General features: G+C 39.9%; 1 protein-coding gene across 1 annotated transcript; it reads right to left on the reverse strand.

The window, feature by feature from the left end:
- Window positions 1–1,218: 1,218 nt before the first annotated feature.
- PWP2 (PWP2 small subunit processome component) lies at window positions 1,219–26,923 on the reverse strand. The gene is made up of 21 exons (XM_060234182.1): window positions 26,337–26,923; window positions 24,098–24,210; window positions 22,511–22,605; window positions 22,120–22,219; window positions 21,583–21,726; window positions 19,726–19,861; window positions 18,465–18,691; window positions 15,678–15,821; window positions 14,344–14,414; window positions 12,995–13,131; window positions 9,965–10,113; window positions 9,436–9,583; window positions 8,883–9,033; window positions 7,838–8,018; window positions 6,748–6,895; window positions 6,281–6,389; window positions 5,117–5,182; window positions 4,555–4,773; window positions 3,533–3,683; window positions 3,123–3,197; window positions 1,219–2,021 (listed from the first exon to the last, which is right to left on the reverse strand). The coding sequence occupies exons 1-21, from the start codon at window positions 26,352–26,354 to the stop codon at window positions 1,862–1,864; spliced, it is 2,742 nt and encodes a 913-aa protein (XP_060090165.1). The 5' UTR covers window positions 26,355–26,923; the 3' UTR covers window positions 1,219–1,861.
- Between the last annotated feature and the right edge of the window lie 368 nt (window positions 26,924–27,291).

Here is a 27,291-nt window from a genome sequence, read left to right on the forward strand (position 1 = left end):
GGCCAAAAATCCCAGCTACAAATACAAGTTGATGTGGTGTGATCTGGCAGAGACTGACCAAGAGAGAGATCTTGGGGTCATTGTAGATAACTCACTGAAAATGTCAAGACAGTGCAAATGCAATAAAAAAAGGCCAGTGCCATGCTGGGAATTATTAGGAAGGGAACTGAAAACAAATCAGCCAGTATCATAATGCCCCTGTATAAATCAATGGTGCGGTCTCATTTGGAATACTGTGTACAATTCTGGTCACCGCACCTCAAAAAGGATATTATAGCATTGGAAAAAGTGCAGGAAAGGGCAACTAGAATGATTAAAGATTTGGAACACTTCCCCTATGAAGAAAGGTTAAAATGCTTGGGGCTCTTTAGCTTGGAGAAACGTCGACTGCGAGGTGACATGATAGAGGTTTACAAGATTATGCATGCGATGGAGAAAGTAGAGAAAGAAGTACTTTTCTCCCTTTCTCACAATACAAACTCGTGGGCATTCAATGAAATTACTGAGCAGTCAGGTTAGAACAGATAAAAGGAAATACTTCTTCACCCAAAGTGTGATTAACATGCAGAATTCACTGCCACAGGACGTGGTGGCAGCTACAAGCATAGCCAGCTTCAAGAGGGGTTTGGATAAAAATATGGATCAGAGGTCCATCAGTGGCTATTAGCAACAGCATATTATTGGAACTGTCTGGGGCAGTGATGCTCTGTAATCTTGGTGCTTGGAGGGAGGGGCAAAGTGGAAGGGCTTCTAGGCCCACTTGTGAACCTCCTTTTTTTGGCCACTGTGTGACACAGAGTGTTGGACTGGATGGGCCATTGGCCTGATCCAATATGGCTTCTCTTATGTTCTTATGTAACTGATGGGCCTAAAAGCACGGACAGATTATCAGACAGTGCAAAAACTGTCACTTTTAAATAAAAGCATGGAAATGTAGCCTTAAGAGACAAAATAGGGGGGGACTGCAGCTCAGTGGTAGAGCATCTGCTTGGTAAGCAGAAGGTCCCAGGTTCAATCCCTGGCATCTCCACTAAAAAAAGGTCCAAGCAAATAGGCGTGAAAAGCCTTAGCTTGAGACCCTGGAGAGCCTCTACCAGTCTGAGTAACAATACTGACTTTGATGGACCAAGGGTCTCATTCAGTATAAAGCAGCTTCATATGTCTTCTAATACCAGCTCATGGACTCTCTTCCCTGATCTGATAATCAAAGTGCACAAGTAATAAAACACATTTATTGTAATACTCTGAGAATCACATGCTTACAACATTATGAAAAGCAGCCCAAGTACAGAACTTTGAAGGCTCCCCTTCCTATCAGCTGGGAGGGAGAACAGAATATTTACAATATGTATCTTACTTTTACATATTTTATCTAATGTCAAGGAAATAGCCAGGCCTGAGATTCAAACTCCTGCCCCACACTGAAGCAGAAAGCATTTGCAAACAAAGGGAGGAGGAAGATACTTTATTCAACCCTTGTGCAGATCTGGAGGACTCAACTTTGGGAGCACACCTTGAGCTGCCACTGGAAAGAAGAGCGAGGCAGGTTAACAGAAAAACTCGTGAAAAGAAAACTAATTGGTGAAGTTTAGATTCTACCCCATATACTTTCATATTGATCTTGACCGAAAGATTAACAAAGGCATTTGTTGCTTAAAAACTACATTTTAGTTCTGTTTTCCTGCTTTTCCCAGAAATTCTAGAAGAATACAACTTAAGAGGAAGCAGACTACCTCAGTCAAGTTGCTGCACATCCATATCACTTGTACAAAACAAGCCACTATGAGGGCTGGTTCAGTTCTCCTTTTAAATCAGTGTGCATTTTCAAAAAGTCTTCAGTGATTAATAACGTAAGTATTTTTCATGGAAGCACCACTGATTCCTCCATGAGAGAATCATTACTAGCCTCTTCCAAATTCTGTAGCTCGTCGCCATTTTCCGATTCTTCTGCTGTACGTTTCATTCCTCGTTGTTGTGAAATGGCCAGAATATATTTCATGTTATAACAATTCCAGTCACAGCTGTAGAAAGAAAAAAACACAGAAAAGTTTTAGGGTAAATTCAAAACAGTGTTAGTAAGAGCCTGTCCACTGTATACAAATGTAGCCCATCATCAGAGGTAATGCACATCTAGGGCTAGTTTGCACATGCACTCTTGAGAGCAGATCACTCAATGACTGCAACTCATAACAAACATGTTGACTAGCTCTTCTAAAATATACTACCACCTGAGACAATATGAAAAATGTATGCTGGGTCACTTCATGCATGCAAGTCATGACTTTACATGCATACATGTAACAGGACCTATATTTACTATTAGTTGCTTCTGCAAGTGCAGATCATTGCCAAATCTTTCAGTTCAGAAAAGGTAAAAAAATACACACCTCTATTTTCAGATATCAGACCTTATATTGAGCATGAATGTCATATTAGAAGTCAATTTTTTTAATGCAACAGTGAAACAATGAGCAAGTAGTCAGTATGAAGCCACACACAGTCAAAAGCCCCCAGATCAGAGTCCACTGCATTAGACTCAGCAGTGGGGGGGGGGGGGGGGGGGAGAAGAGACATTTTCACTGAGAAATGCATGACTGCCTTAAACCAGGGGTCCCCAACCCCTGGGCTGGGGACAGGTACCAGGTCGCAGTCTGTTTGCAACGGGTCACACAGCCTCACCGCCCCCACCATGGCACCTCCCCTCCCCCAGTTTCACTACTTTAAGGCTAGGGAAGGGAAGGAGGTAAGGGCAGCATCACTTGCCGCTGCTGTGGTGGTTTTCCCACTGATCAGCTTTTCGGCTGGGGGGGGGTCGGCCTGGGAGGCACTTCACAGCCCCTTCCCCAACCTTAAAATGGTGAAAATGGGGGGAGGGGGAGAGGCTGCATGGAGAGGAGGCAAAGGAAGGAGAAAGAAATGGAGGAAAATGAGGGGAGGAGGCGCCACGGGGGAGGCTGAATTGGGTGCCCCCACCCTGCTGGTCCTGGGGCCACGATTGGCGGGCCGGCCCCTGGAGCCAAAAAGGTTGGGGACCACTGCCTTAAACAATCCACTCTCAGTTATCATCCCTTTTTATTGAGTAAAATAATTTAAAACAGAATACATTCAAGAAAAATACATACAGTCTGGAAACATCTTCAAAGTGACGCTGAATAGTCTTCTGAAGAAACTGAATGGAAGGCAGCAGTTTTCCTGACCTGCAAAAGCACGAGAGCTTACATCTCAGTTTGAATAAACTATTCTGTACTTTTTTAAAAATAAAAAGCTAAATTGCTAATTTTTACATGAAGTATTTTTACATAAAGTATTAAAAGCAGCAATAAAACACCTATTTCTTGCAGGAGTGGTAACACATACACACACACCAAGCTTTTTTCTAATATGACAGCTGTAAACATCTAAAAAATGACTGGAAGGTGCTTTATGCAGTGGAATTTCTAAAGCCAAGCTGATCTAGGTTCATTTGTTGCCATTACAAATTATCTGGATGAGCAGCAGATATTAGCATGTGTCTTTCTAAAAGTTTACAGACCTTGTTTTTAACTTGCATCCATGCAGCATAAGCAATCTCTGAGTCCACAAGAGGTAGAATTCCAAATGACGAGATGTCTCAAAGGAAGAGGCCAAAAATTCCAACATCTTTTCTATATACAGTTCTGGGAGTGATGAGCAGATTACCTCAACTATATTTTAAAAACATAAGAAATGTAATTAGCTGAAATAACATGAAGAAATAGTACATTTATTTGCAGAAAGGGTGAGCACCATGTTAGATTATACATGACCCATCACTAAACTGTCTAGTCCCAATTTAGTTTTTAAAAATCTATTTACATTTCAAGCAAAGAAAATCAAACAACTTTATCCTAATAAATTCTCTCTTCCCCCTTGAAATTCCTGTGATGGTTCCTGTTACTATTATCCATCCACCACTAATGCCAAGTGCTACAGACCCTGGCCAGGGGCTCCATAGATTTGTAGAAGTTCTCAAAGAACTGACATGAGAGATCTGGGTTTACTAACAAGGAGAGCTTTAATACCCCATCAGAGTTATCAAAGCAGATGCAGGACTGAGCTCCAATCAGCGGGCCTTGAGATGCTCACACACCTGAAGTAGAGCTTAGCCAAATCCTTGAGACCAAGAGCATAACTTTAACTAGACATCTTATACCCTAAATACTGGCTGCAAACCCAAAGACTGATCAATTAACTATCCCAAACACTTGGATGAGTAGGTCATTCTGCATCTGGCTTCCTGGGGCGGGGGGGGGGGGGGGGGGGGAGAAGAGGAGAAAAAACCCAGGCCTTGAAACTCTGCTGACAAATTTGAGAATGAGAATGTTCCCCCAAGAGCAGCTCATAAAGTCATCTCCCAAGAGACTCAGGGCAACTAGCAAAGATGGAGTCACCCAGGCTAATTCACCAAGTATCAGAGGATTTGGTCCTTTCCCTTCTCCACAATATGCAGACTATCTTGCAGAACTCCAGAAGATCTTGCCTTCTACAACCATTAACACTGGCCTGACAACATTTTATAGCAGAAACCCAGCTTACTGTCATTATATGGCACATTTTCCAAGACTTCCTGAATCAGTTTCTTCTCGTTCAGTCGAAAAGCCATGACAATCGCCTTGGCGTACTCCTTCTGACGTAGTACTTTGTGAACATTTCTAGGAGTGATGTCAGTTTCCAAGTCAAATGGATCAAAGACCAGATCAGAGTCCAAAGAGTAGATCAGAAGGCCTTCTGTAGTCGTTGCCGCCCAGCTTCGTCCTGAAAAGAGTTATATTAGTTAAGAATGTGCAAGCTTGAAGGCAGGCAGATACATTGGAGACGAACTGATGACAATGTGCCTTATAAATGATCTTGAAAAGTTAAATCTACTTCTGCAAAAAAAAATTTAAACTTAATTATGGCTAAAGTATCCTGGCTGTGGGTTAGGATGGTTAATTTATTCCATAAACCATCTCAAAGCAGCTCCATCAACTGCCAGGTACCAACTTAAAACATTATTATGTATTCTCACCTTCAGCAGCATGACACATATGACCGGCCAGGGGAAGATGAGCAGATGGAGAGAACATAATTGAAAAACCAGGTAAAATAAAACACTCACCAGTAGGAGAGAAGCAGAGACAAGTCACTCTTATCTCTGGTTTAAAATGTCGAGAACTCATGTCACCTGAAACAAAATGAGAAGCAATTTCATAACATGCTGGATTTATCTTGTACATACCAACCTTGAGTCAGTCATAACACGTGTGACAAACACAGCATGTGAGTTCATACACTTTCATAGAGCGGAGATAACTGACTGTCGTGGATGCTTTCCATGTTCCCCCTAAACAGTCCCTTCTGACTCTGGAAAATTTAATAGCCACATGGGTCAGGATGGTACACTGTAGGGGGTAAGAGATGAAATCACTCTGTCTTCCCATCAGTGCAGCTCTGCTGATGGAATAGAGAGAGACAGCATTGCAGTGTCTTAATCCCATCTCATGCAGCTTCCTGATCCATGCCACTATTAGTCTGTGCAAGTGCCCACAACTCTGGTAATAAACCTTCCTGTAGTATGAAAGGACTGTAGGAGGGAGGGGGACATAAGAAAGATCAGCAGTCCTTGCATCTGTGGATTGTGGGATCCAAAACCTATGTTTTCCAGTCTTCCAAATGGGAAAATCAGTCACTATTATAGTAATGTCGAAGACACATCTAGTATTCTTCATTCCACAAACACGCATCAAGTACAATTAAGAGTGGGAAAGAAAACTCAAGAGGAGCAGCAACAACAAATGCAACTTCACAAACCAAGACCATAGGATTTTCAAAGCAAGAAGTACAGAGGTGGTTTGCCTGACTCAGTGCAGCACCCCTAGTCTTCTTTGGGGGTCTCCCATCCACCAAGGCCTTTACCTAGAATTCAAGCTCTAATAAGATTGGATGCTAGGTCAGGAATTTAACTGTGAGGAATTGGTTGCTATATCTACAGCCAATTAACTTTCTAAAAATACATAATTCAGTGCAAATACTGTTACATGAGCAATTGCTCATGAACATCTTCTTACATGAGTAACTTCTCACTCCCTTATATATCCCAAACAAAGGCATAATGCTATTGATGGATTTCCTAGGTTTAAAGGTGTAAGTGATATGCAGAATACTTGCTTTAAAAATTATTGTCCTTTCTATCCCTGCATGACTCAGCAAGGACACCTCACTCATTCAGTAGAGGCAAGTGTCATGGGTGAATTGTTAAACGTTCCTAAAAAGCAACAGGTACCTCTTTTAACCCCTGGAAGAGGAATAGCCACACCATCATCATCCCCAGTTCCTTCATCTATTAATGCCATGCTTCCAAATTCAGTCATTTTCCTGCGATCCAGAAACTCCTGTAAAAAATTGAGGGTTCATTACTTTTGCAGCCTTCAAACTGGAGGCAGACAAATTCAGACAAAGTGTCTGGAATTTTAGGATTTTAGGATATGAACCTGGGTTGTGGTGGTTGCTCTATGAGACTGAAAAATTAAGAAGTTAATTGAGCAGCACTACAGAGCAATGAGGTTATTTATGGGCCCTGATTACAGTCTGGCAAATCACATCAGCCAAAGACTAAACTCATTACCAGTTCACCTCTAGCTGTACAAACTTCTGTTTCATGACCTCAATTAGGGCAATTTCTGTCCCAAACTCAAATAGCTATCCCTGTACCAAACTACAGTAATCATTTTCCTAAAATCTGTCACTAACCTCCATTGCATCTAAGGAAAGATTGCAAGATATTTCAAATTTCTTCATAAGAATCTGTTCTTTGATGTGATAAATACAAACAAACTTTGACATCCCTCCTGCCAGAATGGACTGCCCATCAGCTGAGTAACAGAGAGTAGTGAAAGATCTGAAAAAAAAGAATAGTGCAAATTAGTGATTTTATTTATACATCCCAGAATTTTTAAATCTCAAATGTTTAAACCTCTCCCCAGCTTAGATATTCTGTGGAAACTGCAACTATCAGAAAGAAAAGGCACAGCAGCTTATACAATTAGCCTCCCATTAAAACTTCTTCCGCTGGTTTAGTGCATCGCTTCCAAATTTATCTTTCCAGACATATAAGCCATGGCAGCAGTAAATGAGATTGTTATCAATTAGCAGTAAGGGTGCAGACCGTATAACGATATACAATAGGAAAACTGAATGTTTAGGGCATGGTTCAGTGGCAAATGCAGTATATTTGAAATTAAAGAATCGGTTCTAGCCAGGAAAGGTGACACTCTGATATGTCACACAGAAAAGCCTATTGACTTAAAACAGCACCCTTCCTTCTCTTTCATATTTCCCAAACAGCTGAAAATCATGTTGTGAAGTTACTAACTAAAGAGATCTGGTCACAACTGAAAAGGTCAGAATTAAACTATAAGCAATACTGTAAATCCTATAATGTAATCATTCATACCACCAACCTAGTATTAATAATCTTTCCTACTAGTGGAAAACACAAGTATTTTCTCATCTCAGACTATCAGATATGCTCTGTGACTCTTAAAGATGTAGTTGCAAGTAATAATTTTTAAAAATTAGCTACATAATAAATTCAACAAAATTCTGAAGATTCAAAACTATGTTAGCACTACCAATAAAATACTGAAACCTCTCTCTGCATCCAGAATGTATCATAAAATAATTTTTTAAAAAGTTGAGATTCCCAGATTCCAAACAAGCCAGCAGGACACACAAAGGAGATATGATGGAGAGAAAAGCTACGTACAAGGTTCCTTCTCCTCCATTAAAACAATCCTAATAAAACCCAAACCTAAAAAATGTTCCCCCATATTCCACCTACTTCCCCTTAGCAGCCTGCTTGGCTGTTATTTTGTCCAGTTCCTTTCTCCCTGTTTGTAGATCATGTCTTCCTTCAATTGAGCCAGTCTGCACTGCATTTTCATGATCCCAGAAGGTTATTTGTCCATCCAAGGAAGCAACTGCAAGTTCACTACTATCCGGGGAAAAAGCAACAGCAAGCACTGCAGAAAATTTGTTCAGTGAGAGAAGTAAATGTTAAACCTTTTTTCAAGAAATATTCTGACAAGCAATACTCCTTCTAAGCTGTGGAATCTTGTGAGCAAAAATTCTACTTTGTGAGCTACTAGCATTAAAGTTGTGAGCTACTGCATAAATTAACTTGCTCTGGGGCCATTTTTCCTGAGCTAAGACAAAAGTGTGTGACCCAGAGACCAAAAACCTGTGAGCTAGTTCACACTAACTCAGCTTAGAGGGAACACTGCTAACAAGTTCTACATTCTCATGCACAGTGCAGGTATAATACAACAACAGGGCTTATTGTATGTTATAGGCTTGTTATATGAACAAGCCTAAGGCTTTTGAAGTTTAATTTTCAAGTCACATGCAAAGGGAGGAAAGGGGGTGGGAAGAAACATGTGAGCTTGAAGATTTTCAGGTTTGTTCACATAACAACCAGCCATGGCTTGCTGTTATTTATTTAAATTTTTATGCCACCTTTCCACCTGATCACGATCCCCAAGCTGGTGAACATGGTAACATATGAGCTATAAACTTACAAATTAAGATTCAGTTTAGATTACCTGCTAAAACCCAAGCCAAGGGGGAGCTAAGTCAAGAATATAATTGTTTTAATGATTTTTTTTTATCCTGTTGTGATCTGCCCTAAGCCTGCTTGTGGGGAGGGTGGAACATAATAAATAAGTAAATAAAAACATTCAAGTGGCAAGAGTTGCATCACAGACAAGCTTTCCCCACATTAACTACTATTAAGACTGAAGCTTCAACCAAGGAAAGCTATCTCAAAAGCACAAATATCACACGAACAGCACAGCTGTCTGAATTCACTTAGAGAGAACTGCACTTACCATCCGAGTTCAGTGCCAGGGTTTCCTTGGTCCTCCAGCTATCAAGCATATCCCACAATCTGACTGTTTTATCCCAAGAGGCACTTGCTAGAACACACTTGACTGGGTTAAAACACAGGCTACTGATGGGACCTTCATGGCCAACTAAGACCTAATAGAATAAAAAACACAAGTAAAACATGGAATTCACAAAGAGAATAGCTGCCTAAACATACATTATATCAAATGTTTAAAATGAATGTATCCAGTCCGAAGATTTATCAGGAATTTCACTATCAGGCTACAATTAAACTTAAAGTTGGCCTGATACATGACTCCATACCATGCATTATACAATACATAGCTGCATTAGCTGTCTTTTTAATACATGTAACACTGTGGCAATAACAAATAGGGAATAAACTGGATCTTGCATAAAATTCTAATGAAAGTTGCTTTTTGATGCCACATTTTAAATACACAAGTGGGAGCTTTTCTTCACAAGCATAAAGTTGCCCTCAATAAAAAGTTTCCAAATAGTTTGAGACTACAACAAAACAAGTCTGTATCTTACATCCAAGAGTCGTCCACTCTGTACGGACCACACAAATACTTCAAAAGAGTCCTGAGAACCAGCTGAAACTATTTCACCACTGCTGTCTACAGCTAAGGAGGAGAACTGAGTTGGTCGTGGGGATGTGAATGTGCGGAAATTGCGGTACCTGTTAAAATATACATAATTGTGATTTAAGAACAAAAGTCAATTCTTTAGTTTAATAGTGCCAACAATGTACATTTCACATCTGAATATTTGAAAATCACTTTCTATTTTATTTCCCTATGGCAAGCTGGTTCCAAAGCTTGATTAGACGTATATTGCAAATGACCAAGTGTACACATATCATCTGAAGCGGTGCCACTATGTGAGGGGACTGTACTATAATAAGAATTTGTACATTTGACTGTGCCTTAGTTAACCCAGCAAAGGAATTAACATAAACGCAGAATGCATCTAAATTAAGAATATTCATCTATAAATCTATTGGTCTGTAAACCAAGATAAAACAAAGTCAGTAAGATTAAAAGCTAGATGGACAATTTACCTATGAAGATCAAAAGCTCGCACTGTTCCATCCAGAGACGCACTCAAAATGACACAACCAGAGGAAGTAAATGTTACAGCAGATATGCTGCTGGTGTGTTCTGTAAAGGTAACAAAGCAGAAACCACTGTTGGTGTTCCATACCTTAACCTGAAAACAAAAACAGAAAGTCCTTTAATAAACTTCAGTCATTTGTTCTTCCTGGGATGGACATATATTTAACTTCCACAGGTACCCCTCAACCACTGAAAGCACACTCCCACACAACTTCCTTAGTGGGGATAAGCTCCCATCAGGTTTCCTTTCCTTTTATACCCTTAGAAGCTAATTTATTCACAGATCTTGAGCAGCAGAAGATACTTGCTTCTTTTTTCTTTGATGTAAGAACTAAAAGGACTAAGGCAAATTTTGTAGTTGCTAGAGTAAACTTAGGAGCCTCATTGTTGAGCAAAAGAGCCAAGGTTTCCAGAGCATAGGGGGATTATTGGTTAATTAAAGGAAGGAGGAGCATGAAGAGGCTGGATTTATACCCCACACTTCACTCAGAGTCTTATAGTGGCTTACAATTTCCTTCCCTTCCTGTCCCCACAAAAGACAACCTGTGAGCCAGATGGGGCTGAGAGAGCTATGAGGGAACTGCTCTTGAGAGAACTGTGACTGACTCAAGATCACTCAGCAGCTGCATGTGGAGGAGTGAGAAATCAAATCTGGTTGCCCAGATTGGAGGCCACTGCTCTTAACCACTAAACCAATTTAGTGATCCCTTATATTCTCTATGAACCTGCATTCAAGCAGGATATGGAAGGATGCATCTATCCTATTAAGGCCAGAAGGGCAGATTTGGTAAGACTATGGCCCATTCAAAAATCCCCTGTAAAACCATTGTAGGTATAACATTCAATCTTGCAAACAAAAAAGCTCTATAGTAATGTGGGATGGTAAAATATAGAGGGTAAAGATCTTGAGAAAGAAAGACCAAAAGCAGGGGTCAGCAAAATCCATGCGCTTTAAGGATCAGACTACTATAATTGATTTCTAAGATATGCTTTTTGATCACAGAAAATGCTTCGGATTTGCCCATCTCAAAAATATCATTAATTGACATTCAACTATCATCAGTTTGTCATCCAGGGCTTTCATCCTAGTCGATTTGTGGGTATCTTGATTTAGAGTGGCTCACAAACTATCTTCAGCAAAGAACTATTTTAATCTCATTTTAAAGGCATAAAGTCATGCTCTAGCTTCCAAGGATAACTGTTCAAATTCTGTCAACAATACAATGTTGACACACAGCAGGAAATATTCAGTATTTTCCTTAAAAACTGGGCTAAAGGCTGAAGGATTTTATTGGAGATAGCTTTAAGCCAAGTAGCTGAGCCATACAAAATGAAAGGAACCACTTTCAAATTAAAAGTTTGCACCACTCCAGGAATATATTCTCCTCCCCTTATTATGGAAGAACCTATTTATGGCACTTGCACATGGTTTAGCTTTATTAAGCTAAGTTGAGGGTCCAAGATAGATCTACTGAAAACAAAATCCCCAAATAGGAGAAGGCCTTGACTTGCTCAATATTGGAGCTGTTGATAGATCATTGAGATGGGTTTCTTTTCTGGTCTTGCTGAAAATTAGGACCTTAAGTTTCAAATATTTAATCACCAGGCTTTCTTGAGAGCAATAATTAGAAAAAGATTGCAAGGCCCTTTGCAGTCCAACCCTAGTTTGGGACAAGATCACAGCATCATCTGTGTAGAGCAAAATAGGCACCCCAATCTCAGCTAATTTTGGTGGATGGCAGCAGTCATTGTTGTACATCATTTAAATATAAATTAAACAAAAAAGGTGTCAACAAGCATCCCTGTCATACACCCTTACCCAAATTAAATGGATTTGTTAAATACCCATCATACCCACATCATACTTGGGCAATCGAACCCGAGTATAATTGCTGAATAAATCCTAGGAGTCTTTTGTTCATTAGTTTAAGTTTGTTCCACAATCTAGGGCAATTTAGAGAATCAAAGGCCCCCTTCAAGTCAATAAAAGCCGCATATAGACGCCCCCCTCCTTAAAGGATGAGTATTTCTCAGACAGATGATAAAGAACTAGGCAGTGGTCATATGTCAAAGAAGCCCACCTAAATCCTATCTGCTCATGTTCCAATAAGGTTTCTGATTACATCAAGCCAGGAACTTCTTTAGTAGATAAGTAGAATATAGCTTTCCTGAAGAAGAAAGAAAGCTAATTGGTCAATAACAGGATGGATCACTTCTGGGCCCCTTTTAAAATATTGGGGCAATAATAGAATGTTTCCATAAATTGGGAATTTAAGAACATAAGAAGAGAAGCCAAGTTGGATTAGGCCAATGGCCCATCCAATCCAACACTCTGTGTCACACAGTGGCCAAAAGTTCACAAGTGGGGCTAGAAGCCCTTCCACTCCAACCCCCCCCCCCCCACAAGCACCAAGAATACAGAGCATCACTTGCCCAGACAGTTCCAATAATATGATGTGGCTAATAGACTGTGTCCAGTGATGTTAATTTGAGTGAAAACTGGGGCCAGAACTATGGCGAATCATTGTGAGTCTGCCTTAAATAGCTTGTCAGGGATTAAATCAGAGTCTCCCACCAGGTTTCCCTTTGAGCATGGAATTCAGAAATCACATCACCAGAATCTCAATGATAAGCACACTTCATTTCACCTCAACAGCGTATCTCATTAATTATGTGCCTATATATATTTTGATCAGTTATATAATATAGCTGACTTCAATATAAGCCAAATGTCAATGTGGATTTGATCCTATTTCAAAATACCACCAATGCTTTACTTAAAAAATAAGCAAACACTTCCCACAGAAGCAAAACTGTACACATAGGTGCACTTAATATACAGACTCAAATAAACATGTGCTCTAGCATCTTAACAGGACCTTCAGAAGTACCAGACCTTTTTAAAGTATATATTCATAAACCATAGGTTTTTCAATAATTACAAATCCAATTTTCATCAACTGTGGCAGACTTACTTTCCCATCATCCCCACCAGTCACCAAGTATTGCCCATCTGGAGAATATGCAAGGGACACCATACTGTTGAAGTGGCCTTGCTGCTTCAACACGTAGGACTCACTTTGCCACTCCCACACTAAGAGTTGTCCCAGACCTGTCAAAACAATGGAAAGGAAGCCTGGACATTTAGTTCAGCTTTAAAAAGATCAGTACAAGTTAGTAAATAAATGCAATTACTGGCAATATTCTTCATTTTTATTTTAAAAAGCAGCACTCCCCACCAATTTGGTGTGTACCTAGTTTTTTTAAAAGTGCAAGTCTCCGCAAGATTTCAATAAGGAAACTCTTTCTCCAGTTTGAGGTGTTTCCTGCCATGGATGGAGTGCACTCTCCTTGAGGGAGCATTTGTCTGCAGGTTGGTGGTACTGATGAATAAGTGGATAGTGGAAGTGACCAGGAGCGCTTTTACCAGCTTCTTCCAGTTAGTCAAATTTTCTGGGCAGAAAAGATCTTGCCACTGTGGTGCACACCTTGATAACATATAAATGACATTATGGCAATGCATTGCACATGGGTCTGCCCTTGAAAGGAGTTCAGAATTTCAAATGCTGCAGCCAAACGTTGACTGGAGTGGGCTTAGGGACCTTATCACTCTACTCTTGGTCCTTCAACACAGACTCCCAATTTGTGTTCAGGCCCAATTCAAAGCACAGGTGTTGATATTTTAAATCCCTCTATGATTTAGGTCAAGCATACCTCAAGAACTTCCTATTTCCATATGAACCAACTCAGTTACTAGTCTTCTTCTGAGGCCTTCCTTTGAATGCTCCCCACTTTCTAAAATTAGAACAGCAACCCAAGAGCCTTTTTGGTCATGGCACCAAAGTTATGGAACTCCTTCCTCAAGGCACTACCTCCCCTTCTATCACTGACCCTGCCAGTGGGTGAAGACTTGTTTCATCAGGCAGCCCCTCAGTGACCCTTCATTCTTATGTTTCAGCTGTTGTCTTTGCACTGTAAATATGCACTTTGGTTTTGGTGTTATAATCTGTTTTTAACAGTAAACTGCCTTTGCGGCCCTGATGTAGGCAGAAAGGCCAAATACAAATCTTGTACATAAGTAAACATTCTCAATCATTTACAGGTCATTATGTTTTTCTACAGAACACAGAGCATGTTTGCTCTTGTGTGTTACAATAACAACATTGCCATTGTTCACTTTATTGCTTGACTCAGAAGGAAGGAGAATAAAATCATAAGTCCCTGATTTAGAAGGGATTTGACAACTCTCAAGAACTGTGATTCACTTGTAAGTAAGCTTTATTCATTTATTAGCTTAGCACAATACTGATAAACAGTGGCATACCTGAGCATCCAAAGGCAATCCAGTCACCAGTACTGTTGATAGAAATAGATGCAATCTTCTGGTCTAAAATGCTAAATTTAAAAGCCAATAAATTAAGTTCAGACAGGTAGACTCAAAACAAAGTTTAGCTTCTTATGCTGTTTTGACAGGGACATAATACCAGACAAAGCCATTAGATAGTGACATAATATCAAAGACATTAGACTTGCCAAAGCAAGGAAGACAAAACCGAAGTCCAGTGGCATCTAAAAGACTAACATTTATTCCACCATTATAAAGGAGGCAAGGACACTGAAGCCAGGTATATGATCTTTTGGCACAGTGAAATCAGATTTTCAGAAATCTGAAAAGGACAGATTTTCTAAAATGACTCCAGGGCAAGAGATCAAGCAAAATACACAAACATTTATTGCTATTTTCACCATTAGTTTAAAAACTTCAACCAGAAAACATAATTACACCAAACTTAGCAAAGCTGTGTACGTGTATGCTTTACAGAACAGTTGTTGAATGTTGTGCTTCTTTAAGGTGCTGATGAAACTGAACTGCAATTAGATACTACTACAAATATAGAGCATATTGGAAATGAAGCCAGAGAACATTAACTGCAAAACAGGCTTGACTCAGTAATGTTCTCATGACAACAGCTTTTGGCTGAAACCAAAGAACTGGCCACACAGAACAGCTTTACCGTTAACACTGTATGTCAGGGGTGGCCAACAGTAGCTCTCCAGATGTTTTTTGCCTACAACTCCCATCAGCCACAGCCATTGGCCATGCTGGCTGGGGCTGATGGGAGTTGTAGGCAAAAAACATCTGGAGAGCTACCATTGGCCATCCCTGCTGTATGTTATGGGCAGGCTGACATGAGACCATCTGCATCCACTGACATGCATTACACTAAGGCAGAATTAATCCCTTCCAGCTAAAATGTGCATGTTTCTCTTAATATGCAAACACTATGTAATGGACAAGTATGTAGTTAAATATCTGATGCTGCAAAGTATTTGCAGTACTCTGACTTTTATCTGGCCTTTAGTCATTAACTTACCCTTCATCGATTGTAAGAGAAGGATGGCAGTCCATATCTCTCTATATTACCAAAGATTCTTTGATTTTAAAACAACAATAGCCTCTTTGCCCAGGACATAGATAACATACAATTATAACTAGCAGCTTTTCAGAGCCATACAACGAAAAGTGTAGACCCCTTCAGTTTAATACTGGAGTAACTCTACCTAGGATTGCACTGAAAAGCTAATGATGTTCAGTGTCTCCTTTAACACCACCATACTAAGACTTGTCTTTAATCAATAAGGACTATCCATATTAACCTTAAAGAATGGATGAGATTGAAGTGTGGAAGTTCATGGAGATGAAAAATTCCAGAAGCAAACCCAGAGACAAGCAGATGGGTTTTCCTGTGGTAAGCTGCAGCAGTTAGATTGTTAAAATCTCCTTCTTTGTTGAAAAAATACCTGTATAAAAGATGAAATGTGTGAGGAATATTAGGAAGCTATGACATGTATTACTGACACATCTAATACAAGGCATATGTTAACTAGTATTTCTAATGCAAGATAAAAGACTAACAATATGCCATTCCCATCTGTCCAGCCATTATAATTTTGGGTACTTCAGAAGAATTACAACCAACTATACAAGTATCCTGAAAATGGCAGCCAGATCCTTATAAAGCCTAAATTGCTGGTACAAAAAGGCAACAGGCATGGAGGAAGGGGACTTCAGTACAGAAAAGGAATTGGACCCCCCAAAAGTACTGAAATAATTTATCCTAATGCTTTCTCTTGGCTGCAGTATGGCTTTTGTGAGAGCTGGTGTAATGTAACAGTTAAAGTGTCAAGACTAGGTAGGTAATAGTTTTATTGTATGTGGTCACTGGCCAATACAACATAAAATTACAGTATTAAAATTTACATTAAAAATCATAGTTAAAAAGCAGATCTTCAGGTTAGAACTGTATACTTCTAAAATTCATAAGTACATGGTTGGTATGTTTAAAATTATAATAGCTGTGCTGGACTATAGAGCTCAATGTGGTGTATTACTAGGAGCCACCTTGGATCTAACTTTTCTAGCTGCAACTGCAAAAAGTGCTACATTGCATTAGACCAAGGAGTTCGTGTCTGACAGTAAAAAAAAAAAATCAGTTTTTTGTTGTCAGATAAGCTGTGTACTTGGCTTAAAATTCCAGAAAGTAATCTGCTTTTTAGGTCTGAATGTAAAGGGCACACCATTATATAGTAAAAGAGATCTTCCAGCAGTTCTGCATATGCATACACATTGTTCCTGTGATTTATGACAGCAGTTCATTGGGCATAGTTTGAAAACTAAGTGCAGTGAATGCCGCTCTTAAGTTATGTACTGCAATGTCAGAGAAGTAAGAAGTTCTTGAGTGGTCTTTTTTGATCCTGTGATACCACAGTGCAGATTTAGACTGGGATGGACTCGACTGTGCGACTGAACAACAAAAATTAACATGTTGTCTAATAACGCATCTTCATTATACACCCATTGATGCAAGTCCCAAGAGAACTAATTAAATTGTCGAGCACAGTGTAGTGTGAGATGATTTATTTATTTTATCAAATTTATATCCCACCCTCCCCTAACGAGCTCAGGGCGGCTCACAACAGTTAAAAACAAACATAAAATTTTAAAACAGGATATACAATAAAACCATTTATTTATCATTTATCATGTTGTTATAAAATTTAGCCAGAGTTTTGTCATTGTTTAGTAGATCAAAATAGCTGGTTTTACTAAAAGTTTCTTTTGGAAGCTGTTGAAATTTCAGTTTCAATTTCAAGATCACTATATAAGCTCGAGCCCTAAGTGATGGTATGCCTAATTCTGCTCTCATTAAGGCTGCAGGCAATCCATTAGGCAAAACAAGTAGCCACCTCAGAAAATTTTTTTGCACAGCCTCCAGACTGGTCAATAATTGCTCCTTCCACCCCCCAAAGGTCTACCCCATATAGTACATGAGGAACTACTGATTAACAATGCTCCACAAGTTACCGATTAACAACGCACTGATTAACAATGCTCCACAAGTTACCGATTAACAACGCACTGATTAACAATGCTCCGCAAGTTACTTTTTTTCTTTGTTGCTTCCTTTCTTTCTCTATCTTTATTTTGATATTGTTGACTGTACCAGGAGTTTGGCAGAAATTTGCCACTTAGGCTGGCTGTCTTCGAGCTTTTGAACTTTAATCTTGCTTTGATGGGTCTCCCCTGACACATTAAGTTTTATTGCTGAGATAAACTTGGAATGCTGAAATCATACTGAAAGCTGCAGTCTGTGCTAACTAAAAAGTAAACAAACTGACTTGGCACCCTAGTTTTCTGTTCTAATTACAAACAGGCTGTTTATAAAGACAATCTGAGTGGCTGCTTTAACTAAAGAAACAAACTATTACACTTACTCACAAGTGGGAATTGGATCGTTAAAAAAGGAATAAAAGAGCTCAGAAGACTTAGCCACTCCTCCAGCAAGAAATCAGAAGCTCACTAGGTGACCTTGGGCAAGTCGTATGCTACCAGTTCAATCTACCTCACAAGGTTTTTCTAAGAATAAAATGGAGGAGAGGAGAATTATGTAAGCTGCTTTGGGTTCCCACTGGGGAGAAAGGTGGAGTATTAAGTAAATAAATTAAATGTTGTCCTTAGGAGTTCCGTGATTCTCAGCAATGCCTTTTCAAGGACCACAGGAAGCTGCTGTGGGGAGGGGTGGAAACTGTTCTTTCAAAAGCTGGGGGGAACTGTTCCTTCAAAAGCTGAGTCTTCCACCTTCTCAGGTCTACTCCCCACTTGCTTCTCCTCTTTTACTGTTATGTTTACTGATTTAAAATTGTTATTCATCTTTTGGTTTGTTTTTGTAGCTCGGAAATCTAGTTACAAATGATCCATTCACTTCAATAATGCCAATAAAGTCATGTAATTCATGTACATGCCAATATAAAGCCAATGGAGTTTGAGTTTTGTGGCTGAAACAAAGAAGTTATAAATCATGGCTTTCAGTGCAAGGCAAATAAGTTTATTAAAATAACATGCCTCCTGTGCTGCCTCACCCCTGCTCCCAAAAGATCACTTACTTGGCAGCACATGAGTATTTCACTTTTTTTCTTTTCTCTTGCTCATTTTCATTGACTTTCCCTTGAACCTCTTTGCCCTGCTGCTCTTCTGAGAACTCTTCCCCTTGATCTTTTGTCAATTCCTCTTTGTCTTCAGTTTGTTGCTTGGGCATTCTAGGTTTCAAGCCATTTAGTTCTGTATCACACTGCCATACACACAAAGCCCCATCTCGACTAATAGTGTATAGCTGGAACACAAACAAATATATAACTATTACAGTCACAACACAATAGAACTGAGCATTACACCAACAAATTAAACAGAATTTCATGCCAATGATTCAATAAGTGATTAGCAATAGCTGATCACAGTTCACTAGGCTCTGTCAGCTATTGGAATGCATTTGTAAAACAGGGTCTGTTTATATTCTATCTAGCCTTTAGTTATCAAAAACACTGTTTTCTGTAGTGTTTGGGATGTGAGAAAAACTGAGCTTACAAAAGACTTTGTTTATCATTCAATTTTGGGTGCCATCTGTGATCATGAAACAGTGGTATGTTTGCAATACCAGTTGCAATACTGGTTGCAATACCCAAATTCTATAACCAGACTCCTATATGAGATGGATTTAGAGATTATGAACATAACTGTGATATTCTCAAGGCATCAGATACTGACACACTTAAAATCCCTTCTCAGCATTTTGACAGCAGAACCAAGCTTTTTGACAGCAGTACAGACTGTACACCTATGCACATGCCTTCTCTGTTGTGGCCCCCCACCTTATGGAATAGCCTCCCCGAAGAGATCAGGAAGGTCCCAACTCTCTTGTCTTTTCACAAACTATGCAACACTGAATTATTCAAGAGGTTTTTCTACACAGCCAATATAGTTGCATTGTACTAAACTATTCACAAAGTTACTTGGATAAATTATAAGGGATTTTGGTTTATATTACTGTGTATAGCTTGCTGAAACTAGAATTTTATTATGTAATGTTTGTATAATTTAATGTGTCATGTTAATTCTGATGTTTTACTTCCATTCTGTTTTTACACTTCTGGTTAGTTCTACATACCTAATTCCTATTATGATGTTTACTGAATGTCTCATCCTGTTAATTGTATTGACTCACTCTGTGTAATCTGCCTGGAGTCAAAGTGAGAAAGGCAGACTATAAATAATGTAAATAAAATTAAAAATCCCACAGGTTGTCCAAGACAAGCTAGCTGATAACCTAAAAACACAGATAAAGGGAAAAACACACAAAAATGTACATACATCTAGACTGTTTTCTTCAAAAAAGCAGGAAACAATGGAATCCTTATGACCTCCCAGAGCATAATAAATCAGATTGGCCCATCGTTCTGCACCAAAAACCCAAGTTGACATATCCTTGCTGCCAACTGCAAAACATCTGCAAGAATTTAAAAAAAAACCAACAGCAACAAATGTACTTAAAACATTTGAATAGACAAATCAATAGTTACTACAGTGGTCAAGCAAACAATCTGGTACAATTGATTACCTAAACAGGCAGGCCTGTAGCTACAGGACGCCCTCTGAGACACAGTCTGCTTTTTCCTTTTTCTTTTTGCCATGAGCTCATGAAGCATCATCAGTGACAGCCAGAGCTAGGACAGCTGAGCAGGGCACAATGCACTGCAGCAGCAAAAGCAGCAGGTGGTGAGGAGGGAGACGAAGCTGTGTGGAATGACCCAGGGAGGGGGGACAGATGGAGCTGCTGGCGGCAAAGTGCCTGGGTGGAGGAGAGGGTGGTGGAAGGAACACCCCCTGCTTGCGCACAAGGTGCAGTCCCTTCCTGACTCCCACGTTTTAGGGTTGGCTGCCTCAACTTGGCCACATTCAGAGCCTTCAGCTTTTGCCCCTACCCCAAAAAGCTTCTGAGAAGTGGATAGGAAAGCATGCACCCCACTTTTTAAAAAAGTTCCCTGACTTTTAAAATCCTGCCTATGGCTCTGTAAACAGCTGATAACCAAGGACTAAAGAGAGAAAGTTAAGATGCATGAAATCAGTTTTTCACGGGACTCCTTCCACTAACAGTAGGGAACCAATGGATCCATCCCACACTCTCCAGTTGCCATGCCTTCAGCAGTTCTGGAGATCATTCTGAGATCCATTAAGTTTAGGTTGCTGATGTCCAAATTTTAAGTTTTCTAGAAATTTCCAAAAATACAAGATTGAAGAGACTAACAGATCAAGGGACTATAAGAATAATTTCAAAGTGGCTGACTAAACTTTTAAAGATAATTAACACTGAAAATAACTTATATTGGTTGATCATCAGAAAACTGCATACAGATTAATAGTTAAATTCCACATTGTTGTTTCAACAATGTCCATGCCACCTTTCCAAAGAGTTTAATCAATAATTAAAATGGTGATCCAATTATAACTTATGGATTTATCATATGAACATCATCCACCATCCCATTTTATTCAAAACATCCATAGGGGATCAACCAGGGACGGTAGAACCCCTCAGGTTTTCACAATAACCTGAAAAGGGAGGAATGTAAGGATAATTTAAAGGAATGTTGGAGATTCCTGCAGTTGCAGACATTATAACTTAAAAGACAAAAACTCATATTGTAGCATCACAACATCATAACTGCCATTCCAAGGCTGCTATTTCAGTAAACATTACTGAAGCATGTGGCAGTGATACTGAGATGAGAGTGGGTGAAGGCTGAGAGAGAAACAAGCAGTAGCGGTGGGAGAAGGCAAGAGCAGGCAGTAGTGGTGTTAGGAGGGTTGGACAAGAGAGAGGCATGGCAGCAGCAGAAGGGTTGGGAGGCTGAACAAGGGGAGAGGAAGGAGGGGCCAGCAGGGCAGATGGGGTTTTGTTCCTTGCAAGTGCTTTTCAGTCCCATAATTATTTTGTTCTAAATTGACAATCTATGACCAAACAATTAAAACCAGAAGAATGCACAAAAGATACAAAGCAAAAACTGATGAGAGCAATATGTTCAGATCTAGTGGTTCCTTTCAATGTTTCATGTCAGCAGTTGACAAGATGTATCAAGAGAAGCAAGAAGTCCAAGTTTGAACTGATTTTCAACGTATTTGCAGATTTTCTCTGATGGTCTGACAAGTTTCATGTAGTAACACACTTACTTCGAATCATCAGTCCAGTCTATGCATGTTGTTTCATCATATGCACCATAGTATGTTGTGTCAAGGACAAATGCGTTAAATTCTCGTTTCTTTCCTGGGGCATGGTACATCAGAGCAACCTTGTCCTTTGTGACTATAAATTTTCTGTTGTACAGAAAATAAAGAATAGGTGTGTTGCATATAATTCAACAGAGCAAGAAAGATCAATAAAACGAAGCCAAGCAATATTGGGTAGGCAACAATTGTTCAGATAATTGGGTGAAACTGCATAAACATCTGAGACAGAAATTATTGACACTTATTTTTGTTCTTTTTCCATTATCTCTAGAATATACTTCATACAGCACAAAGACCATATGCCCTTCACCGTTTAAAACAGAACCAACAGAAGATTTTATTACTCTTCCATGAGTCTACAGATTTCGTTCACTTGGCCCCTATTTTAATAATAGACCAAATTTAATCTGGGGACAATTTCTACTCACATCATTTTTTCAAAGGCAGGAAAAAAACTGAGTTTAAAATAATTCCTCTTACTTTCCATTTGGAGAGAAGCAGACACTGTGTACAGGTTTCTGAAAGTGGAACTGGTGAATCACAGATTTACTGATCAAGCTGACAAGCAAGGCAGCTCCCTCTAGTGAAAAGAGATCAAATAAAGATATGCTTCAATTGAACAAATGTTTCCAACATTCAATAACAATAATAAACTCTGTCACAGCTTGAAGCCCCAGCATTCGAATTAAGATAAAGTTAGTTTTATTCAAGGGAATCAAATTTAATTTCTCGGCAAAAGGGTATCTAACATTATTAAAGCTTAATATTTGTGTTAAAAATTGTCCCTCATAATTATATTCATCTTTGATACCTAATTATATTAATCTTTGACACCTAACAAAACAAAAATGGATACTGACAAAATAGATACCTTCATCAATAAGTATGGCAAGGTTCCCATCTGGAGATAGTCCCATGCATGCAATATTGTATTGAGTTGCCAGTGGTAGCGTCTCAGACTTGTTACTAGGAAAGATAATCAAAAACATGTTTTGGGTTGTTTGTTTGTTTGTTTTTAAAAGGCAAAGTAATAACCAAAAACAGTAATTTTAGTTATACTCTTCAACTCAATTCTGCAACGATGATTCGGCCGGTTTCTAAGTGCAAGTATACAGCTACATGGGAAAAAGCTTAAAGCCACTGGAGCATCAGCCCCTTGTCTTCTACAGCTGCATTTACAACACTAAATATCTGACGGCATTGTCTGAAGAGGACTCAGTTCTCTTCATACAATCATAGAGCTGGAAGGGACTCCAGGGTAATCTAGTCCAACCCCTTGTGCAATGCAACTGATTGTTGTTACCAAAGTTAGTAGTGCTTAAGCACACTGGATGAAGGGGAATCTTCATGCAAAGCAGAGGACAGGCAGCCCACACTGTATGTGCATACACCAAGATCCTACAGTTATCAGTGTAGAAACTGAAACTATTGTGTAGTATTCAGGACAGGACCTGTGAAGACTTCGAACACATAGGGGACCAGTGCCTATATAAGAAAAGGTCATCTGCACTTGCTTCACAGCACACTAGACAAACATACTCAAAGGAGGTTACAACTAAGTTTCGGTGTAATAAGGAACATAGTGTGTGGAGGTGGAAAGTATCATCAAGACACAACTGACTTATGGTGACCCTGTGGGATTTTCAAGGTAAGAGATGTTCAGAGGTGGTTTGCCACTGCCTGCCTCCATGTCATGACCCTGGCATTTCTTGGAGGTCTTCCAACCAAATACTTAGTCAGATCCTCCTTAATTTCTGAGATCTGACTTGTCTGGGCTATCCAGGTTAGCGCACACAAGAGAAAGATACAACTCAAGGGACAAATGAAATAAAACACAACCTTGAGACACTCTTGAAATAGAGCAAACAATTACTTCAAGCTTGTTATGCTCCCACCTAAAACATACCCAGGATAAAACATATTTGGTACACAACACTTTTTTAACTTGCAAAAACTAAGAAAATTACATTTGCAGCTATTTCCCTTCTGTGATCATGTAATTATGTTTTCACAGTTCATCTTGCACCTTGCACTAACAACTTCCTTAAATTTTCAAAGACTCCTGCAGACCTCACAACCAGGGATGGGCACAAACCAGTTCAGACTCGGAAATTCAGGGCAGGCTTTGCTCAATTTGAGGTCTGTAAGCCACAGCTCAGGAATCAGTTTGCAAACCAGCATATCAGTTCATGGTTAAGCCACAAAACAAACTAAAAAAAATGTGATTTGTGCCCATCCCTACACACCACCTCAGCTTAGCACTACTCAAGATTTGGATACCCAAGGGAAACATGACCCTCCCCCTTTAGAAAGCAAAAATGTTTAAAGAAAATCTTATTTTGAGGTAAATACAATGTGAAAATGATAAACATATTTCATCCATTTAGAGAAACCCTTCAAAGGTTTGCCTTTTGTTTGGGATAGCACAAGTATAACAATAACAAGAGATAGAGCTTACTTTTTCAAGTCAAAGACAGTAATTCTGTTTCCCACAGGACTAATCAGAGAATTCCCATCAGGAGTAAAATTCAGGTTTCCACGTCGGTAAACTGTGCCCAGCAAGTTGGAGAACTAGAAGATAGCAATAAAGTGAAGATAGCAATAAAGTGAATGTGACTGAACAAGAAAAATAAGGCACACAAGTCCCTCTGGCAACAGCTACAAATATTAATTACAAATTTACAAGTATTATATTTAAATAGAAATGTAAACTAAGGATGTATGTTAATCAATACACCTAACTCTTAACATGGCCAAATCTATGGATGCTTTAATTTAGAGCTCTAAAAAAACACAGATTTTTCTACAAACCTGAAAAATAATCCAGGTTTGCAGGAAAATAGCGAATCCTAAAACAAAAATTGGGGGATTAACCTCCTTCAAGTAACAGATAAGTAGCCTTAAGAAACAAATTCCCCCGGTGGTTGTTGCCAGGCAACCACACCGCCTTCTCATCTTGGTTTATGTCAGTTAAAGGCAGGGCCCTTTTTGGTTTTTGAAAAAAAGACTAGCAACAACATGGCAACTTGGCACCACACAACTTGCACAACTAACCCAAGCCTGGCTGCTTGCTGCAGTCCAACAATGGCAACACCACAAAAGCCAGTGTTGTGTAGTGGTTAGACTTTCAGGCCGGAATCTGAAATCCCCAATCTGCTGTGGAAGTTTCTTGGGTGACCACGGGCCAGTTACACATTCTCGAGCTAATTTACATCACAAAATTGATATGAAAATATAATAGAGAACAGTGTAAGCTACTTTGGATCCCCATTGGGGAGAAAGGAGGGTGGATATAAATGAAATAATAAACTTAGCTGAAGATGAGGAAGCAGATACAAGGTAGGTTGGTGAGATGGAAAGTAAAGAAAGAAACAAGGAAATGTGAGGATGTTGGGATTATGGGGGGGTGGGGGATAAAATGCTATGAGGAAGGGGATTCAAGGGGAGATGAGATGCCTCCTGCAAGTCCTTTCCACCAAGCAACCAGACCCAGTCTGGTGACCAGCACCACACAAAGCCATAGTTTTCCTGCTAGGGGGAGGGAAGGAGGTAACACTGAACAATAAGAGCAGGGTTTATTTTGTGGGAAAAGCTCAGCAGGAACTCATTCGCATATTAGGCCATACTCCCTGACATCACCATGGTTTCACACAGGCTTTTTTGGTAGAAAAAGCCCAACAGGAACTCATTTGCGTATTAGCCACACCTCCTAACACCAACCCAGCCGGAACTGTGTTCCTGTGCATTCCTACTCAAAAAAAGCCCTGAAAAAGAGTGAAAATAAAGGTAGGCTGGCTTGTGGGCAGGAAGGAGAGAAGAAAGCAGGAAAAGGCTAAAAGGGCTTTCAAGGAAGGGGAAAAAAGAAATAGCAAGGGAAAGGAAGATCAGATTTCCTCAGAAGTCCTTGTGGGGGCCCTGCTGGTGCACACCTATTTCCCAAATGTGATTCAATTTGAGAAAACCTGTACAAGGAGACTCAGAATTTATCACTGAAAAATGGACTGATGTGATGGACTAGAGAAAGCAGCTGACTTACGATGAAGACATGTACTGATAGTAACTAAGATGGAAAATCATAGTGGAAAGGGAAAGTATGGTGATTAGGAACTTGAAAGCTGCTCTATAATAAAAAGAATACAGAATAATAGATTGGAAGATGAGTGTATCTGACTGGAAATCTACCCTCTTCCCAGAAGCTCAAGCAAAACAAACATGAAAATATAATATCTGAACATTAAGTACATTAGCATCTCTTATGCCCTGCTCCGCAGGCACAAAAAATAGACCCGAATCACGGCTGGAAGACAGGCTTAGAGTGAGTAAAAGCATTCCGAAGATTTGAAGCAGAGCAGCAACAATACTTTTCTCAGTACTTACGTTGTTGTAACTGCCTACTTGGACTGACACACTTAAGAAAACATTTTCAGCTGACTTTACAGAGGACAGAACTATAAGGATGTCAATCAAACTTTTTTTTTTCAAGAATAAGAAACAACCCTTCTGGAACCGGGGAATGTTTTAGGCGCCCTTGCCAAATTTTACATACACTGTACATACCTGGGAAGAGAGGATGTACTCCCCAAAGCAAAAATGCTGGAGAAAGACTCGCATCAGGTTTTTACCGTCACAGCAATGAACAGGGATCGCCCGAGACCTCCGAAAAAACCAAGCAAAGCTGCGTGACGCCTTACTCTTACCTTGTAGGCGAACTTCATCCTCGTGCCGGTCCCCACGCTGGAATAACACACACATTAGAAAGAAAAAAAAAGATGGCCCGGAAGTTCAGCCACCTTCTTCCTCCCAGTCAAAAGCAAGCATTGCCAGAGGACCTCGCAAGCTCTCTGTTTGCTCCCCCTGGCGTCAGGGAGGGGAAAGAAGAGGGCTGATGCTCAAGCTCAGCCTTCCTGGCCGTATTCTCCACGCACGCGCCTTCGTTCCGGTTTTGGAACGTCCTTTAACTTCGGACTTTAGCCGGCCCCTATAAAGCGTAGGAGTGAGAGCTGATAGAAGGGGCTGTAGTACGTCAGACTGCAAGTGAAGGATGATATTTAGGAGGTCCCTGCAACTAGAAAAACCGCCACAAGTTAAATGAAAAAGTACATGCATCCTACTTGCTGCGCCAGTTTTCTGTCTGCATGGAGATTTTTATGCAGAGAAACATTTCGAGACGGAAAGGATCTCCCATTCGTGGCCTGAAGGGGCACGCTGCATTCCACCACCACATTTTGTGTTTGTGAGCCAAGCCGGATTCACAAGTGATAGTGGCAGTAGATGGTGTTTCTGCGACTTTTCAAGCACGTAGCGTCTCGTTTAAATTGATCGTTCAGCCCCTTCGCGTGCAACGTTAGCACGTCGCAGATCATTCCACGGTTTTTATTCCGCTGGTGTGGCATGTATGCCTAGCAAATACTGTACTGGTTTAAACGAGATGCTGAGTTCATCCAAGATCTAGAAGCTTAGCCGACCAGCCTCATATTGAAATCAGGCCTGAGGTGGCGGTCTGGCCTCAAGAGTATTTTCCTCCTTTGTTCCTCCATAAGTCTGGGCCTGTGCTGTATTTTATTTCCCCTCTACAATTATAACTTGTTCAAGCAATCCCCCCCCCCCCCAACCAATCTTTTTTCTTGTCATAGTCCCCAATCTGAATCTTGT

Source organism: Heteronotia binoei, chromosome 3 (genome assembly GCF_032191835.1).
Source record: "Heteronotia binoei isolate CCM8104 ecotype False Entrance Well chromosome 3, APGP_CSIRO_Hbin_v1, whole genome shotgun sequence".
Taxonomy (NCBI): domain Eukaryota; kingdom Metazoa; phylum Chordata; class Lepidosauria; order Squamata; family Gekkonidae; genus Heteronotia; species Heteronotia binoei.

What these genes read in the sequence shown, in the direction of transcription:
- PWP2 (XM_060234182.1), bottom strand. An exon ending in TTGAAGAAAACAGTCTAGAT is followed by an intron (nt 18,692 to 19,725) that starts GTATGTACATTT and finishes TTTGTGTTCCAG; the next exon opens with CTATACACTATTAGTCGAGA. An exon ending in GATTGCCTTTGGATGCTCAG is followed by an intron (nt 13,132 to 14,343) that starts GTATGCCACTGT and finishes TTGTTTTGACAG; the next exon opens with GTCTGGGACAACTCTTAGTG.